Source organism: Alexandromys fortis, unplaced genomic scaffold (genome assembly GCF_014885135.2).
Source record: "Alexandromys fortis isolate MF-2015 unplaced genomic scaffold, M_Fortis_MF-2015_v1.1 scaffold_77, whole genome shotgun sequence".
Taxonomy (NCBI): domain Eukaryota; kingdom Metazoa; phylum Chordata; class Mammalia; order Rodentia; family Cricetidae; genus Alexandromys; species Alexandromys fortis.
In genome coordinates this window covers 7,566,301-7,582,148 of record NW_026067967.1, presented here as the reverse complement: position 1 = coordinate 7,582,148, position 15,848 = coordinate 7,566,301, and the positions used below count along the sequence as shown (strand labels likewise).

The following is a 15,848-nucleotide window of genomic DNA, read 5'->3' as shown; positions in this document are numbered from 1 at the left end:
CTAAGGAGTGTCGTTTCCACGATTCTTCCCGTGGCCACAAGGCGGCGCTGACGTTGGTTCCAATGCAAAGATAGCAAGGCTGACTGCCTTATGTTTTGACGCTCACCTGGCTTCTTCTATTCTAAGCTAGCAGCTACAGACAAATGGAGTAGGAGGACCTGGCAGAAACTTAGCCACTATCTGGAATATATTACTGGGAAAGTTGGTGGAGAGGGGCCAAGGGGTCTCCATCACACAGCCAATCAGCATTCACTGCCTGCTTCCTCTTCCTCCAGAGATGGACCGACCGCTCTTGGTTTCTAGGCACTTGAAACATTACCATTAGGGGCAAATCACCCATATTTCTAAAAGGCGCCCCCCACTTCCCCACAGTTCTGAAAATTAAATTATTTCCTTCTTCACTCCTAATATCGTAGACTACTGAGGTTGGGCTGCATCCACCTAAGACGTGGCAGACACCATCAGCACCACCCTGTCACGTGACTTCTGCACCTTTAAATGCATTTATCTGTACTCCTGATAAATACTGAGAGAGCTGACAGACAGCTGAAAATGCTCACCCTGGGGCTCAGCCCATGGGCCCTATCCGGAAACCGGTAGCTGTGATGGTGTTAATTCTGCCTTTGAAGCACAACAATGACCATAGGCAGCCGATGTATGGGAGCGTGTCGGAAAATGAAAAGAAACCCAGTGTATTAAGTAGAATGCAGAGTTTGTACTAAAGTCAGTCAGCTTTAGAAACTGAGCTCCCAGCCGGGCCGGTGGTAGCACATGCCTTTAAATCCCAGCACTTGGGAGGCAGAGGCAGGCGGATCTCTGTGAGTTCGAGGCCTGCCTGATCTACAAAGCAAGTTCTAGGACAGCCAGGGCTGTTATACAGAGAAACTCTATCTTGAAAAACAAAGAACTGACTCCCCCTTCTTTCACTTCTCCTCAGTGCTGAGTGCTCCCCATCCACTGCACCTGGCCCCCCTTTGGTTCTGTGGTCCGTGCCCCTTCTTCAAGCCAGTGCTCCCGTTCCTTCAGTCTCTACCCTTCCCCTTGCTCTCTCCAGCCTTTGTACAACCGACGCCTCCGTGCCCTTCAGGCCTCACCGCCAAGGCCATTCCTAAGGAATATTTTCTCTGGACACCTCTTGCTAGATCTGCACTGGGCTTTCTACACGCCTGCCGTGTGGTATTTGTTGCCTGCCTGGCTTGCCACATGTCCCCAAGCTCCTGGGCACACGTCAGCATGTTTATGACCATGGAACTGCAGGAGCTAGCCCGAGTCTCTGCTCGGGTCTGCTCTCTGTGTGACAGGTTTATTTCCTCTCTCTGGTCTGTTCCATTTGGGGGAGACATGGAGGTGTTACAGTTTGGATCTGGAACCCCAGAGGCCCACGCGTTGAGGGCAGCTCATTTGGGTTTTTTTGAGAGGTGGTCAGGAGGCAGGACCTAGTGAGGGAAGTTAGCCCACTGAAGATACACTCTTGACGCAGATTTGGTTACCCTGTCCTTTCTCAGTTCCCTTTCTTTGTGTCTTGACTGTCGCGCAGAAAACAGGCTTCCTCTGCCACACACACCTGTCTTGATGCACTGTGGCTGCTATGGGCCCAAAACAACGGGGCTGAAATGGGGCAAAATAACCCCTTCCTTGTGTTGAATTGGTTGTCTTCAGGTGTTCTGACATAATGAGGCACTAACGCACGAGGCCTCTGCGTGAACCCAACACTCAAGCCTCCATCCATAGCTAACACACGAGGCCCCTGCGTGATCCCAACACTCAAGCCTCCATCCATAGCTAACACACGAGGCCCCTGTGTGAACCCAACACTCAAGCCTCCATCCATAGCTAACACACGAGGCCCCTGTGTGATCCCAACACTCAAGCCTCCATCCATTCCGTCATCTCCTCAATGATGCTTGTGAAACCTCCTTCATGTCTGGGTGCTGGGGACTCAGAGAGAAAACCCAGAGCGAAGATGACTAACTCACCCTACCCAGCATAGCTGGACACATGGATAAACCTGTAAACACATGCCAAGCAACCATGAGGGCGTGCAGAGGAGGTGATACATTTAATTTGACTGAGTTTGGGTTGAGTGAGAGTGGCCTCCATAGGCTCATACATCTGCATATTTGGTCCCCAGCTGTTGGAACTGTATGGGAAGGAACAGGGAGCGTGACTTTGCTGGAGGAGGTGCATCACTAGGGGCAGGCTTTGAGGTTTAGAAAGAATGCGGCCCTGCTCTTTCTCTGACTCTGGTTGTGAATCAAGACATGAACTCTCAGCTGTTCCTTTGCTCTGTCACCATGGACTCGAACCCTTTGAAACCATAAGCCCGATTCAATGCTTTCCTTGGTACGTTGCTTTGGTCGTGGTGTTTTATCACAGCGATAGAAGGGTAACTAAGACACCGAGCTTTCAAACGGTTCCCCTCTGGCCTCTGAAGAGTCAGTCACGTTGTTCCCCTGACCTTTAACTTTCCTGCCTTGGCAGGTAGGCTGGACTTGGCTTAGATCAGCGGTTCTCAACCTCTGGGTCGTGACCCCTTCCCCCGGGGTCGCATACAGGATATCCACATTATGATTCACAACACTGGCAAAATTGCAGCTATGAAGTCACAGTGAAAATCATTTTACGGCCGGGCGGTGGTGGCGCACGCCTTTAATCCCAGCACTCGGGAGGCAGAGGCAGGCGGATCTCTGTGAGATCGAGACCAGCCTGGTCTACAGAGCTAGTTCCAGGGGACCACCACGACATGATGAACTGTAGTAAGGGGTCACCGCATTGGGAAGATTGAGAACCACTGACTTGGTTGCATGTTTCCCTGGGAAACACACACAGGGCTGTATAAATACCACGATAATTCCAAGCAATTTCAACGATTTTTTCTTTTCTTTTTTTATTTTCCCTTTTTTCTTTTTCGAGACAGGGTTTCTCTGCGGCTTTGGAGCCTGTCCTGGAACTAGCTCTTGTAGACCAGGCTGGTCTCGAACTCACAGAGATCCACCTGCCTCTGCCTCCCAAGTGCTGGGATTAAAGGCGTGCGCCACCAACGCCCGGCTGAACGATTTTTTCATGTTGAAATGGTCACATTGCAAAGTTCCAAAGAAGACAAAGTGTTTCAGGATAAAACGGCATATGTGAAAATAATTACCGGACGTGTTTCTTGAACACGTGCTGCTTCCGAGGTTCTATCCGCCATGACTGAGATGCATTTTCTTTAATACTTTGCAGGCAGCAAGCTGAGTTTCCCTCTGGGGCTTGAGTGACGCGGGCTGAGAAGTCTGAGAAGGGCCATGCATTTGAGGGAGGCACTTCCCGTATCTAGCAGGCAGCCTGCGAGGCGCTGAACCCCGTGAAGGATTGTGGGAAGATGGCCTTTGCCGAAGCGCGCTCTCCCCTCTCATCGCTTCTTCAGAACCCTGGATTAGCTGTCCCCGCCACTGCGAAGTCTGTCTGTCTGGGCGCCACTGTCCTTGGGTTTCATTCAGCACTAGGTACAAAGACGAGTAGTAGCTCAGCTCGTGACTCTTCCCTTATTGGACCCTTCTCCAAGGAGCTGGCTCGGGAAGGGTCTGATTTCCTGGGACCTAGCGGAGGAGTTCTCTGGGTGTGTTTGAGTGAATCAAGCAACAAAAGTAGCGGACAGAAGGGAGCCCCGAAGGACGACGAAGTGTTTCTGTGTTCCCTCTGTGGGCCCATTTTTCTTTTGTACATTTATATGTATGTATTGATGTTTGTGTGTGTGCTCCCGCGAGTCAGGGGACAACTTATGAGGATGAGTTCTCTCCCTCTGCCAGGTGGGTTCCAGGGATGGAACTCAGATCCTCAACCTGCTGAGCCAGCTTGTTGGACCACAGACTCTTTTCTTGTTACTTTTGTTGTAGGCTGAATGACAGCCCGGACAGTCAAATCATTTCAACCTGTGATCATAACCATATTTGGGAAAAGTTAGTTACATATATATTTATTTTCTTCTCTCCTTCTCTTCCTTTTATCTTTTAATTTTTGAGATAGGGTCTTATTCTATAAGCCCATGTAGCTGGCCTGTGTGGTCCACTCACGGCAACCATCTAAGTATTGCATAAGCTACCCTGCCTGGCTCTGCAGATGCCACTGAATGAAGAATCTCAAGATGCAGTCTGGACAGGGCATCTAAACTCAATCTCAATGTCTTGATAAGAGAAAGAAGACACCGGAAGAAGGGGAAGAGGGTCAGGAGGAGACAAAGACTGGGAATATGCAGCCAGGGAAGTCTGAGAGCCAACAGACGCTGGAAGAGCAAGGAGGAACGACACCCCAAACTGTGGGAGAATACATTTCTGTTGCTTTCAGCTCCCGAGTTTGTGGTAATTTGATACGGCAGCCTTGGCAAACAAGCACAGCTCAGAAACAGAAATATGCTTTCTGTGAAATTCCACTGGGTCTTGGCACTGTGTGGGTTGAGCTAGGTACAATTTGGAATTTCCCAATAACTCATTTCTCAACAGACACCTGACCCTACACTGGGGCTCCGACCATGAGGAACTGCTCAGTGTCTCAAAACAGGAGACCGGCATCGAAGCAGCTCAGATGCAATTCTGCAATTCGTCTTCCCCTGAAAGTTAATACGCTTGCCTTCTATTTTAAGAAGCGGGGGAGGTGCTGCGGAGATAGCTCAGTTGGTAAAGCCTTCACTAAACAACCATGAAGACCCGAGTTCTAGCACCAGTATCTTAATAAAAACACTGGGCATGGCAGTGCATACCTTTAATCCCAGGGCTGGGGAGGCAGAGACAGAAGGATCCTTGCCCTACTTGGTAGGTTTCAGGCTAGTGAGGGACCCTGTCTCAGAACACATGGGGGATGGTTCCTGATGAACAATACTGGAGATTGAACTCTGACCTCTTCATGCACACACACAAGTGCATGCACACCTGGGCACATGCCAACGTGTAATACACACATCAACTTTTAATAATGGTGCTAGGAGTTGAATCCAAGGCCTTGTGAATACCAAGCATCTACTCAACCGCTGCACTTATACGCCCTCCCACCCAGTAAAAAAGAACATTTTTTTTAAAAATTTATTTTTCGAGACAGGGTTTTTCTGTGTAACAGCACTAACTGTCTTGGAACTAACTCTTGTAGACCAGGCTGGCCTCAAACTTACTGAGATCCACCTGCCTCTGCATCCCAAGAGCTGGGATTAAAAGCATGTGTCACCACCGCCCGGTCAGTAAAAGATTCTAAACCCATCTATTATACCCTAAGGTTCATGGGCACATACATTGGCCTATCTAGCACCCACAATAATACTTTTACTATTCTACAAATGGGTAAATTAGAGACTGGGGAGCTGACCTGCTCAGTGACATCGCTCGAAGGTGGCCTTCAGAATCCCAAACTGCTCGCTTCTCTGAACACTGTGTTCTTTCTGCTATATCGGTCCAGGTGGTGGAGAAATTCACACTCTAAAGGGGGGGGGATCAATATCCTGCAAAATGAATGAGTCAGAGCTGCTCCTAGGATCAAAGCAGTCCTCAGGAAAGAGAGGGCGCCTGAGCTGTACCTTCACCTTCATTTCCTTATTCTCCGCAGGCAATGTGGATCCAGGGAGGAATCAGACAAGGTCCTCTGGGTGAGGAATTCATGTGCGCATGTTTGTTCAGAGAGGCAAAGTGGCAGTTTGTGTGTGGTAAATGCCTGTTAAAAGACAAAGTGGAGGTTGGTGTAGTGGCACACACTTGTAATCCCAGCACTGGGGTGGGGAGCTGAGGCAGACTGAGCTACATGGTGAATACCAGGCGCGCCGTGTCTCAGCCGCCCTCACCCCCACAAAACAAAGACAACACAATAGAATCAACTGGACGGTGGTCGAGGCAAGGTCCCTAATTCGGAGTCCCAGAGAGGTGAGCGAAGTCTTTCTGAAGAAAGGACTCCTGCCACAGCAGAAATATGATGGCTAAGCAAGCTTTAGTCACCTGCAGTAAAAGTCTTTCTAGGCAGAGCGTAAGCAACCCACCCGCGGAGGTGAGACAGCCTCCTGAGTGGCTGGCACACGTCGTGGCTAAGCTTACTAGTACTAGAAGCTAAAAGGGGCGTGGATTTGTGGGTCTGAGTTGATCGATGAAGAGCTGCTCGATGGATCTCCGGTCTCCGTGCTCTCACGGTGGCGGCTCCCTTCTCAACCATAACGCACGGCCTTTTGGTAAGTGGATGCGAACACTCGGGCAAAACAGACCATCCATCCCTGACTCCTTGGTGCCAAGCTGGTCCCCCGCCCTCCGCGGGAGGCCCTGTTACCATGGCAACTAGGTTAGGGCGGAAGTGGTTTTAGAAGATTGACTCTCACTAATCAGGTGACTCTCCAGACTTCAGCACGTGACACCGGAGCCCAGGCGCGCGCTCTACCTAATCGAGCCGCCGTCCCTCTTTCAGCGACAACTGACAGCGCTGTAGAGCAATGGCCTAGGAGGCTCTCTTAGGAGACCCCACCTCTCCATAGGGAAAGGACCAATTAGGCAGAGGCAAAGAGAAGGACCGCCCCAGGTTTTGCCCGGGTTTGACAGACGCAATTGAGGCCATCACAGAGTCCCTCCGCCCCTAGCCATCGAGCCCGCGACGGATGGACTCGTTGTCCAATAGCACGTCCCTTGGCCGCCGCCGGGTCCCGCCCTCTCAGGGACGGAACCAATGAGCACGCCAGCTCCTGGCCGGGTAGAGGGGTTGCACTGCGGTAATATGGCTCTTCCTTAGCCAGCGGCGGTGTCTAGTCCGGGCGCCGAGCTGCCGGGGCTCTCGGGTGGTTCGTTTCTAAGCTGCAGGGGCTCGGCGGATAGCGGCTCCGGAGGCTGCGGCGGATGCGGGAGGACTGCCCGCCTGGCCGCCTGGCGGCCCCGGGGTCCAGATGAGCTCCAGTGCTTCGCTCGGGGGCCCGGTGCCCCTGCCACCCCCGGGCCCGTCCGCCGCGCTGCCGCCCGGTGCCCCCGCGCGGGCCCTGCATGTGGAGCTGCCGTCCCAGCAGGTGAGGCGGCCGCGAGCCGGGGGGCGGAGATGGCCGGGAGAGGAGGTCGGCTGGGCTCGCGGGACTGAGGAGAGCTGTCAGGAGGAGGACCCCGCGTCCTGGGTTGGGGGAGCCGGGCGTTCCCGCGCTCAGACCTCTGCATCCCTCTGATAGGCGCCGGGGAGCCCTGCGCCCTGCCGGCCGACGCCGCGCTTTTCCTTTCGCTCCAGCGCCCAGGAGTCGGTTTTCTTGCACTTATTCTTAGCGTTATGGGGTGCTTCTTTCTGCTCCTCCTGAGGAAGGTATTTGGGACGTCGGGGTTTCTCTCCCAAGTCTCATATCCTCATGGCACACTTCACTCCCTCGGGTGAACGCCTGGACGGAGGATCTGAAGTATGTTTTCATATCTTGGATCTTAGGTTGCAGGGGTGTAAGGAGGACGAGAGAACACTGACTTTGGGGATCTGACAAAATTCTTGATGACACCCGCCTGTCTATAGAGTGTGTCTTCTACTGCCCTCCCTTCATGGGTGAGACTCTGCAGGGACCTTTGCACTGAAGAGGACCGGGAGAAACTGTCAGTCACGGAGAGGTTACCGTGCTCCTAGGTCTGTGCAAAGTGCTCATTGAATCCTCACAACTCCGTGAGACAGCTGTTTTTATCATCCCGATTTTTCAGTTCTAGAAACAGGCTTGTCCACTGCCTTCCTGTTACTGGTGGGGCTGGGTTTCCTCAGACAGGGTCTGACTGCAGCCCTTGCACCGGGCATAGTTTGCTTGAGGCTTGAGCAGCGACTCCACCACCGTCCACAGGACAGAGCAAGCTTCCTTAGCCCCTTCCTGTAACTTTCCATCCTTGCCCGAGACAGGAAGGAGCTACACTAGAGCGCGGAGGCTAGAGAGGGCCAGGCATGAAGTGGATCGGAACGTAAAGGAAGGGAAAGGTTGCACACCCCGCTACCCGGTGCCCTGCCAGTAGGGAAACATCATTAATTGCTGGAAGCGAGGCTCTGTGGTGGGAGAGGGCTTAAAAGATCAGAAGGCATGTGCCCTGGTTTTGTGGTGCAGTTGGGCAGGGACTTTGTGGAGAGTATTAAGAGTTGGAAGGTGGTTTGGATTACATTTTGAGAGTGTGGCTGAAGAGAGTTGTATGTGGATTGGGCATCCAAGTGTGAATTTTTCTATGTGTGGGAGGTGGATTTCGAGGGGGTGCTGGGAGTTCGGGATCTAGATGGGCTTAGTCTAGGGGAACTATGAGAACGTGTGGGGTTGGAGAAGAGAAATCATCATTTACTACACAAAGCCTGCTCTGTGAATAACAGTTCACAGTTTAACACCAGCGGGAATAATCCAAGCAAACTGTCCATGGACTCAATTCATGTATTTGTCGGGTTTCTGGGTTGCTGCTAGTGGCCGGCCTAAGTTTGCAGCTGGATGTGGCATGAGCTTGGCAAGCTCTTTACGGCTTCCTGGGAGTGTCATCCTAACTGTTAGGCAACGTATATAACAAAAACACATTCCTTCTGTGGTTGATATTAATTTAGCTTTCTAGATCAAAATTATTCATGTTTTGGAAAACTTTTTTTTTTTTGGAGACAGGGTTTCTCTGTAGCTTTGGAGACTGTCCTGGAACTAGCTCTTGTAGACCAGACTGGCCTCGAACTCTGCCTGCCTCTGCCTTTCTAGTGCTGGGATTAATGGCGTGCGCCATCACTGCCTGGCTGAAATAAATATTTTTTAACATAAGCATTTTGTTGATTAATATATTAATTTACTATATAACACAAGTTCCAATAGGGTTGACATTATCTGCTTTTAGAAGAGATTTGAGTTTGCCTAGAAGAGCCCACAGAATTATGTATAAGACATATATAGTTTACCTTTTCTTATTTTAATTTAAAAATTTTTAGCAGGGCCGGACGGTGGTGGCACACGCCTTTAATCCCAGCATTTGGGAGGCAGAGGCAGGCGGATCTCTGTGAGTTCGAGACCAGCCTGGTCTACCAGAGCTAGTTCCAGGACAGGCTCCAAAACCACAGAGACCTTTTGGCAGAGACCTTTAATTTAATGTGTCCTTAATATTAAGCTTAACTGAGAGAATTTCTTTCCTCCTCCAAAGCGCCCCAGCCACATTCTCAGATACTTGGAATGCAGACGTTTTTAGAGGCTTTTAGTGATTACCCTTTTGGAGGTCACATGTTCCTTTAAGAATTTATAAAAAGGCTGGAGAGAAGGCTCAGTAGCTAAGAGCACTGGCTGCTCTTCCAAAGGATCTGGGTTCAATTCCGCATGCCAGCTTATTGTCTGTAACCCCAGTTCCAGGGGCTTGATACCCTCATACAGACATACATGCAGGCAAAACACCAATCCACATAAAATAAAAATTAAAAATAAACAGAGATGGCTCAGCAGTTAACACTGACTGCTCTTCCAGAGGACCAGGTTTAATTCCCAGCATCCACGTGGTGGCTCACACCTGTCTGAACTACAGTTCCCTTACACAGGGATACACATAGGCAAAACACCAATGCACATATAAATAAAAACAATTAATTAAAAAATAAAGAATATAAAACATTAAAAAAAGAAATTCATAAAAGATACATACTCTTAGAAAATGTACTTATAAATACACGTGAACACCTAATCTCGCACGAGGCTTTGGTTTTTTTGTTTAAATGGAAAATTTAAGATTGACTGTTCCTAACTTGGCTTACACCTTTTTATTTAAAAATATTACAGAATGTAGCTATTAGACTTTTTTCTTGCATGGTCTTCCATATAATGTGTTTCACCCATATTTTTCATCTGTCTATATACGTGTGTTTGTGTGCATATTGGCGCACAAGTGTGTGGAGGCCAGTGGACCACTCCTGTGTCATCCCCGGGACACTGCCCCTTCCTTTGAGACAGGGTCTTAGTTTACGTTCTGCAGAACCCTTGCCTGAGGTTCCTGAGTGCTAGGATTGCAGGTGTGTGATATCACCCACCCCTCACTGTTGTAGGGTTTTGGGACTCTTTCTAGAAATTCTCTATTCCACTGCACCGCGTGGCCGTGCAGAAGGATCTCGGAGTACACGTGATGTCTGTAGGATGAAGTTAGCTCAGTGAAAACACAGGATTGGTAGTGTGTTTGTTTGCTTATGTTTGACTTGCCTGGTGCTCACTACTTAGATCAGGCTGAGCTCAGACTCACAGAGATTAATTTGCTGTTACTGATAAGATTAAAGGCATAAGCTACCACTCCGGGCGCTCGCTCGCTCTCTCTCTCTCTCTCTCTCTCTCTCTCTCTCTCTCTCTCTCTCTCTCTCTCTCTCTCTCTGTATTTAAACCCATAGGAGTCTTTCTATTTACACTCATACCATTGTATTAGAGCCAGTTTCTCTTTATTTTTTGCTAACTCTGGATATTTCTAACCCGAGTTTATTGATTGAAACCATATATGTGTGGTCACATGTGCATACACATATATGTACACAGTACATATACATATGTATGTATTTGGTATTTAAATGTACGTTTCTTTAGCTGTTGGTTTTCCTTTATTGCATATTAGACAGTATGCTAAGCACATGCTCTCAGTTTTCCTGCCCAGCTTTGTGAGTTTTAATATATTTACATATTTTGCTACTTGAATTTCCTCTGTGAAGCTCATGTTCATGTCCTTAACATTCATTTTTCTAATTGTTTTTGGTTTTTCAAGACAGGGATTCTTTGAGTAGTAGTCCTGGCTGTCCTGGAACTCATTCTGTAGACCAGGCTGGCCTCGAACTCACAGAGATCCGCCTGCCTCTGCCTCCTGAGTGCTGGGGTTAAAGGCGTGTGCCACTACCACCTGGCCACTTTTCTAATTGTTTTGCTTATGGTTTTTATTGTCTTGAAGATTCCTTTTTACTTTCCTTTCTTTGTTTTGGTTTTTGAGAGAAGTGAGTTAGAGCTATTAGCCTTTATTATTATTATTATTATTATTATTAATTTTATCTTTGTGTTTCTGCTTCTGCATTAGTTAGGAAGCATGGAACTGGGGGTCAGAGGACAGCCTCCGATGTCAGTTTCCACCTTGTTTTAGAAGGAGAACCTTGTTTTTCTGTGGCCTACAGAAGGCTAGATGCCTGCATTTTGTAGGAGTATCTGGATTACACAGTAAGCAAGTCTTGCTTTGTGTTGGTCCTGGAGATTTGTACTCAAGCTCTCTCACTCCTAGGGCAATGCTTGCCTACTTGTACCATCGTCGTCATCGAAGTCCCTGAACTGAAGCCAGGACCTCACACACGCTGGGCCACTCCTGTCGTCTGTCACCGAATTATAGCCTCAACTCTTTCTCTACTTTTTTTTTGAAACAGGGTCTTACTGTATAGTTCTGGTTGGCCTGGAACTCACAGACCTACCTGCTTCTGTTTCCCCAGGGTGCAGGATTAAAGGCGTGCACCACGCGCCCAGCTCTTTTCTCTGTTTTTTGTTTGTTTGTTTGTTTTTGAGACAAGGTCTCATTAAACAGCCCAAGCTTGCCTTGAACTTCCCCTGTAGTATTTTGCTTGAATGTCTGTGCTTCCCAGGTGTGTCTGGTTCTTGCAGAGCACCCTGAAAAGGGAGTTGTAGGTGGTTGTGAGCTGCCACGTGGGTGCTAGGAATTTGAACCTGGGTCTTCTGCAGGAACAGTCAATGCTCTTAACCTCCGAGCCATCCGTCCAGCCCTCCGTTTTAATAGTGAGGAATCAGCACCATTAAGAACATGCTCCGTGTGGTACAGCTGTCACTTCTTGGAACTTTTTCATCCTCCCAGGCACAGCCTGCACACCCAGGACACAGCTAGCTCTCCGTTTTCCTCCACACTCGCCCTTTTGTGGCAAAGCTCTCTTCTACTTTCTATGAATTTGACCATCTGGGTTCTGTGGGTACATGAATTCTCCGTGTTTGTGCTTTTGTCTCTGCCTGCTTTCCCTCAGCGTAATGTTTCCAGGGTTCCTTCTTCATGGTGGCCTGTGTAAGACTGGCCCCTCCTGCAAGCCTCACCCATCCTGTCTAGTCAGTGATCCTTGCTGTTCACCTGCCTTTCTTCTGTGCATAAATGCCACGTGGCATTTAGTTGTCCTGCCTCCTTTTAGCTGTGACAGTTTCTTACACTTTTTACAGTTACACCTTCCGAACCTTTTTTTTTTTTTTTTTTGATGCCCTTGACTGTTTTGCTTACTGGTCACATATTTTGTAGGATGTTTCTGTGTGGCATTAATATGAATTTTTTTTCATAGTGGGGACTTCTTCCAGAACCATATAGTTCTCCAGTGGGTACCAGCAGTGTGACCTATAATTAATTTGTGATGCTAGCTACCTGGAGTTCAAAGATTAAAGGCTCAGCCCTGCCCCCATGCCCTTCAAATGCCTATCTTAATCCCGGGCTTTCCAGAACTTCTGGACTCCCAAGACCAGGAAACCTTTTGGTTTACTGGTTCATTGTGGAGGAGATGGGGAGCAGCCAGATGGAAGAGAGCTGTGTGGGGAAGTGGGGGTGCTCACCCTCAGGGTTTTTGAGATCATTGTGTAAAGACTTTTGATGATTAACTCAGGGGCCAGCTCCTTTCCCGAGATGAGTGGGGCTCAAGAAGAATGAGAGGAAGCTGGGCAATGGCCATGCACTCCTTTAATCCCAGGCGGAGGCTGGTGGATCTCTGTGAGTTCAAGGCCAGCCTGGTCTACTAGAGCTAGTTCCAGGACAGCTAGGGCAGGAGAAAACCTGTCTCCAAAAATGTAAATAAAAAACAAACAAACAAACAAACAAAAAACAGAGGAAGAAGAGAGGGGAGAACGAGGATGACGCCCAGGGACAGAAGCCAGGCAGACACCAGCCAGCCATACTTAGAGATAGCAGGAACATGAGGCATATAGAAAGATAAGAAACCCCAAGGCAAAGGTAGATAAAGAGAAATAAAGAGTTATCCAGAAATGAGCCTAAGCTAGGCCAAATATTCATTACTAAGAAGTCTCTGTGTCATGATTGGGAGCAGGTTGACGCCAAAATCGAAAGCCTGGTTGGTACATCTGCTCCTCCTGTCCCTCTTCCCTAATCTGCTCCTTGGGACCAAGTTGCTCTGTGAAGATCACACTTAAAGAGTGGGGATTTGTTCCCCCACTCCCTTGGGAACGGAGTATCTACATAAATTATTTCCAGTGATACACTTTTACAGACGAGGAACCTGAGGACTAAGTGACTGACTTTCTCTCTCTCCCTCCTTACCCCTCTCCTTCCCTTCCTCTCTCTTTCCCTTCTTTCTTTCTCTTTTTCCTTTTGGAGACAGGGTTTCTGTGTATATCTCTGTTGTTCTGGAACTCACTCTGTAGAACAGGCTGGCCTCGAGCTTACAGAGATCCGCCTGCCTCTGCCTCCTGTGTGCTGGAATTAAAGGCATGCACCACCACGCCCAGAGAGGTCTTAGGTGACTTTCTTAAAAGTCAAAGGGAGTGTCCACTTTAGGGACTGCCTGTAGCCACCCACTCTGTAGGGTTCTGATGAAAAGGTTTAAAAATGCCTAAATGTTTACGGCCATCATGTTTTATATTTAACTCCAACAGCATCTGCACTTAGCAGCGTGTTGATTATGAAGTAGTAACTCAGTATTTAGTTGCTTATGTGACTTCCCTTAAAGAATGAAATAGCTTACAGAGTTGATGAAATACTATATAGCTAGGCTGGCCTTGAACTCAAAGAGATCCACCTGCCTTTGCCTCCCAAATTCTGGGATTACAGGCATACAACTTACCCGGACGTACGTCTCTGATTTTTTTTTTTTTTCCCGGTCTGTTGTGTTGGTGAGGCCAGGGTAGGCACGGGAAAGCTGGATCTTCCTGGGGAAAGATGCCTTTTGCAGCCAATGCTCTGCTCTGTAGCGTTATTCATTTCCTAAGTATTTATCAAACCTCTTGACCACAGCAAGGAACGGCAATCTATAGTTGTGTCTGTAAAATGAAAGCATGGGAACTTCTGAGCAGGGTTGGCTCTTGTAACCAAACCACGGGGAAACTTTGGGAACTTCCGATGTCACATCTTCAAGTCACTTTTCTATGACAGAATTCCATCAAGAATTTAAGTTCTTATCTTGTTGTTATTTTTTGTTCTTCCTGAGAAAATGCTTAGCTTTTCTGTGAAGAGGAAAGCTATTTTCTTATTTGTGTTTATGGAGAGATTTCTTCTCAGAATCACAGTTCTTAGTTCTTGGTTAGAAAATCCAGAAGTGAAAGTGACTGGGAACAGGACAGAATTGAAAGTCGGGGCTGCGGCGAGCGCTGAGATGACAGAATTTACATCTTCACAGTTTCCAAGTGTGCATCTTACATTTGTATTTATTTTTGAGACAGGGTCATCCGTCTATGTAGCCCTGGCTGTCCTGGGAGTTACTGTGTAGACCAGGCTGGCCTTGAAAACATAGAAACTCAAGCTGGCGAGTCTTTAATCCCAGCACAGGGAGCAGAGGCAGGTGATTTCAAGGCCAGTCTGGTCTACAAGAGCTAGTTCCAGGACAGAGAAACCCTGTCTCAAAAACCAAAAAGAAAAAAAAAAAATAAACAAAATGAAAAGAAAACATAGAGACTCAGCTACCTCTGCCTCCCAAGTCTTAGGACCAAAGGTGTGTGCAGCAGCATGGGCCACAGATGTTTGTTTTTGAGACAGGTTTCTCTGTGTAGCCCTGGCTTTTCTGGGACTCTGTGTAGACCAGGCTGGCATCGAACACACGGAGATCCATCGGCCTCCTACCTCCCGAGTGTGTGTCACCACTCACTGCCCAGCCAGATGTGTATTTTTAATACACCGTGGTAATTCTACCTGCAAGCCAAGACACACTTCTGCTGTGGCAAACAGATAATGGTCAGTTTCAGTGTACTGGGATGTGTACAGTTAGAGACTTTGAATTACTTTAGAAAAATGAAAGACATACATTTTAAAAATATGGGTTGTATACTTTAGGTTTCATGGCGTTGCTTCTGTCCTGTGTTGCCGGAGTCCTTTACTTATTTACTTTTTGATTGTATCTAAAATGATAGTGGTCTTTTTAAATCTGTAGTGAACACTGTTTTCCATGTGACTCTGAGGCTGAAACTCAAGTTTTGGAATAATGGAATTTTACAGATAAAAAAAAAAAAAGACCAAACCCTGAAGTTCTCAGAGGTGAAATTATTTGCCGTGAGCATGCTCTGGAGACCTCGGGTTCTCTGTGGTCGATCTGTAGGAGCTCCTGATCTGCAGCACCGGGGTCGCCTGGTCAGGACTGTGCGTGCTGAGAATTTGTTTAACTTCTCTTTAGACTTTAACATAGTGTCCCCCAGTTTTGGTGACATTAGGCTGGAACCAAAATGGGGTGGTGGTATTTGCTTTAGACTTCCCTTTAAGGGCAGGGCTGAACACTGAGATTCTGCCCCTGCCCATTCATGGTGTGAACCAATGAAACTTGGAAATGCCCCCTCCCCTGGACTCTGGGGCTGCTCTTCCTGTTTTGTGTCTGGCTTTACCCAGTCTGTCCCTTTCTGAATGTTCTTGGGAGCAGTGAACTCTCCACCTCCTGAAGTTTCGGAAACGGCAAACATCTGCTGGCTGCAGTTTCCCCGTGCCAGCAGCCTGGCGCTGTGTGATATTTAGTGCCGATTGCTGTGGGTGCACAGTGTTTGTCTGGGCTGAGATGAATAACCCTGAAGCCGAGCACTGGAACCCAGCACTTGCTGTTCCATCCGTGAAAATGGTAGCATTTTTTCCCCATTATGGGGAATATTCTAAAAGATGTGACCAGACCTTTTAAAATAACAAGATACATCAGGAAGCTGAAACTAGTGTCGACTTTGGTCCATGGATTCCTGAGTAAGGAAAAAGTGAGCAAGTAAAAGAAACGGG

The 15,848-nt window shown here is 48.2% G+C and overlaps 1 protein-coding gene and 1 long non-coding RNA gene across 4 annotated transcripts in view; one reads left to right on the top strand and one right to left on the bottom strand.

Annotated features, from left to right (window-relative positions):
* Window positions 1-2,897: 2,897 nt before the first annotated feature.
* On the bottom strand, window positions 2,898-6,550 carry LOC126508929 (uncharacterized). Of its 2 annotated transcripts, none has more exons than XR_007594008.1 (3): window positions 5,952-6,550; window positions 5,332-5,673; window positions 2,898-3,911 (listed from the first exon to the last, which is right to left on the bottom strand). It is a non-coding gene; the product is annotated as an uncharacterized lncRNA (long non-coding RNA). The 2 variants fall into 2 exon arrangements; XR_007594007.1 differs by having other exon boundaries at window positions 6,048-6,550.
* A 167-nt stretch (window positions 6,551-6,717) lies between these two features.
* Uvrag (UV radiation resistance associated) overlaps window positions 6,718-15,848 on the top strand; it is a 208,816-nt gene continuing 199,685 nt past the window's right edge. The window contains exon 1 of one of the 2 annotated variants that reach the window (XM_050154443.1): window positions 6,718-6,994. In XM_050154443.1, the coding sequence (XP_050010400.1) occupies window positions 6,878-6,994 (117 nt within the window). In that variant the 5' untranslated portion in view covers window positions 6,718-6,877. The remainder of the gene's footprint in view (window positions 6,995-15,848) is intronic. The other variant, XM_050154442.1, reaches the window with a different exon arrangement.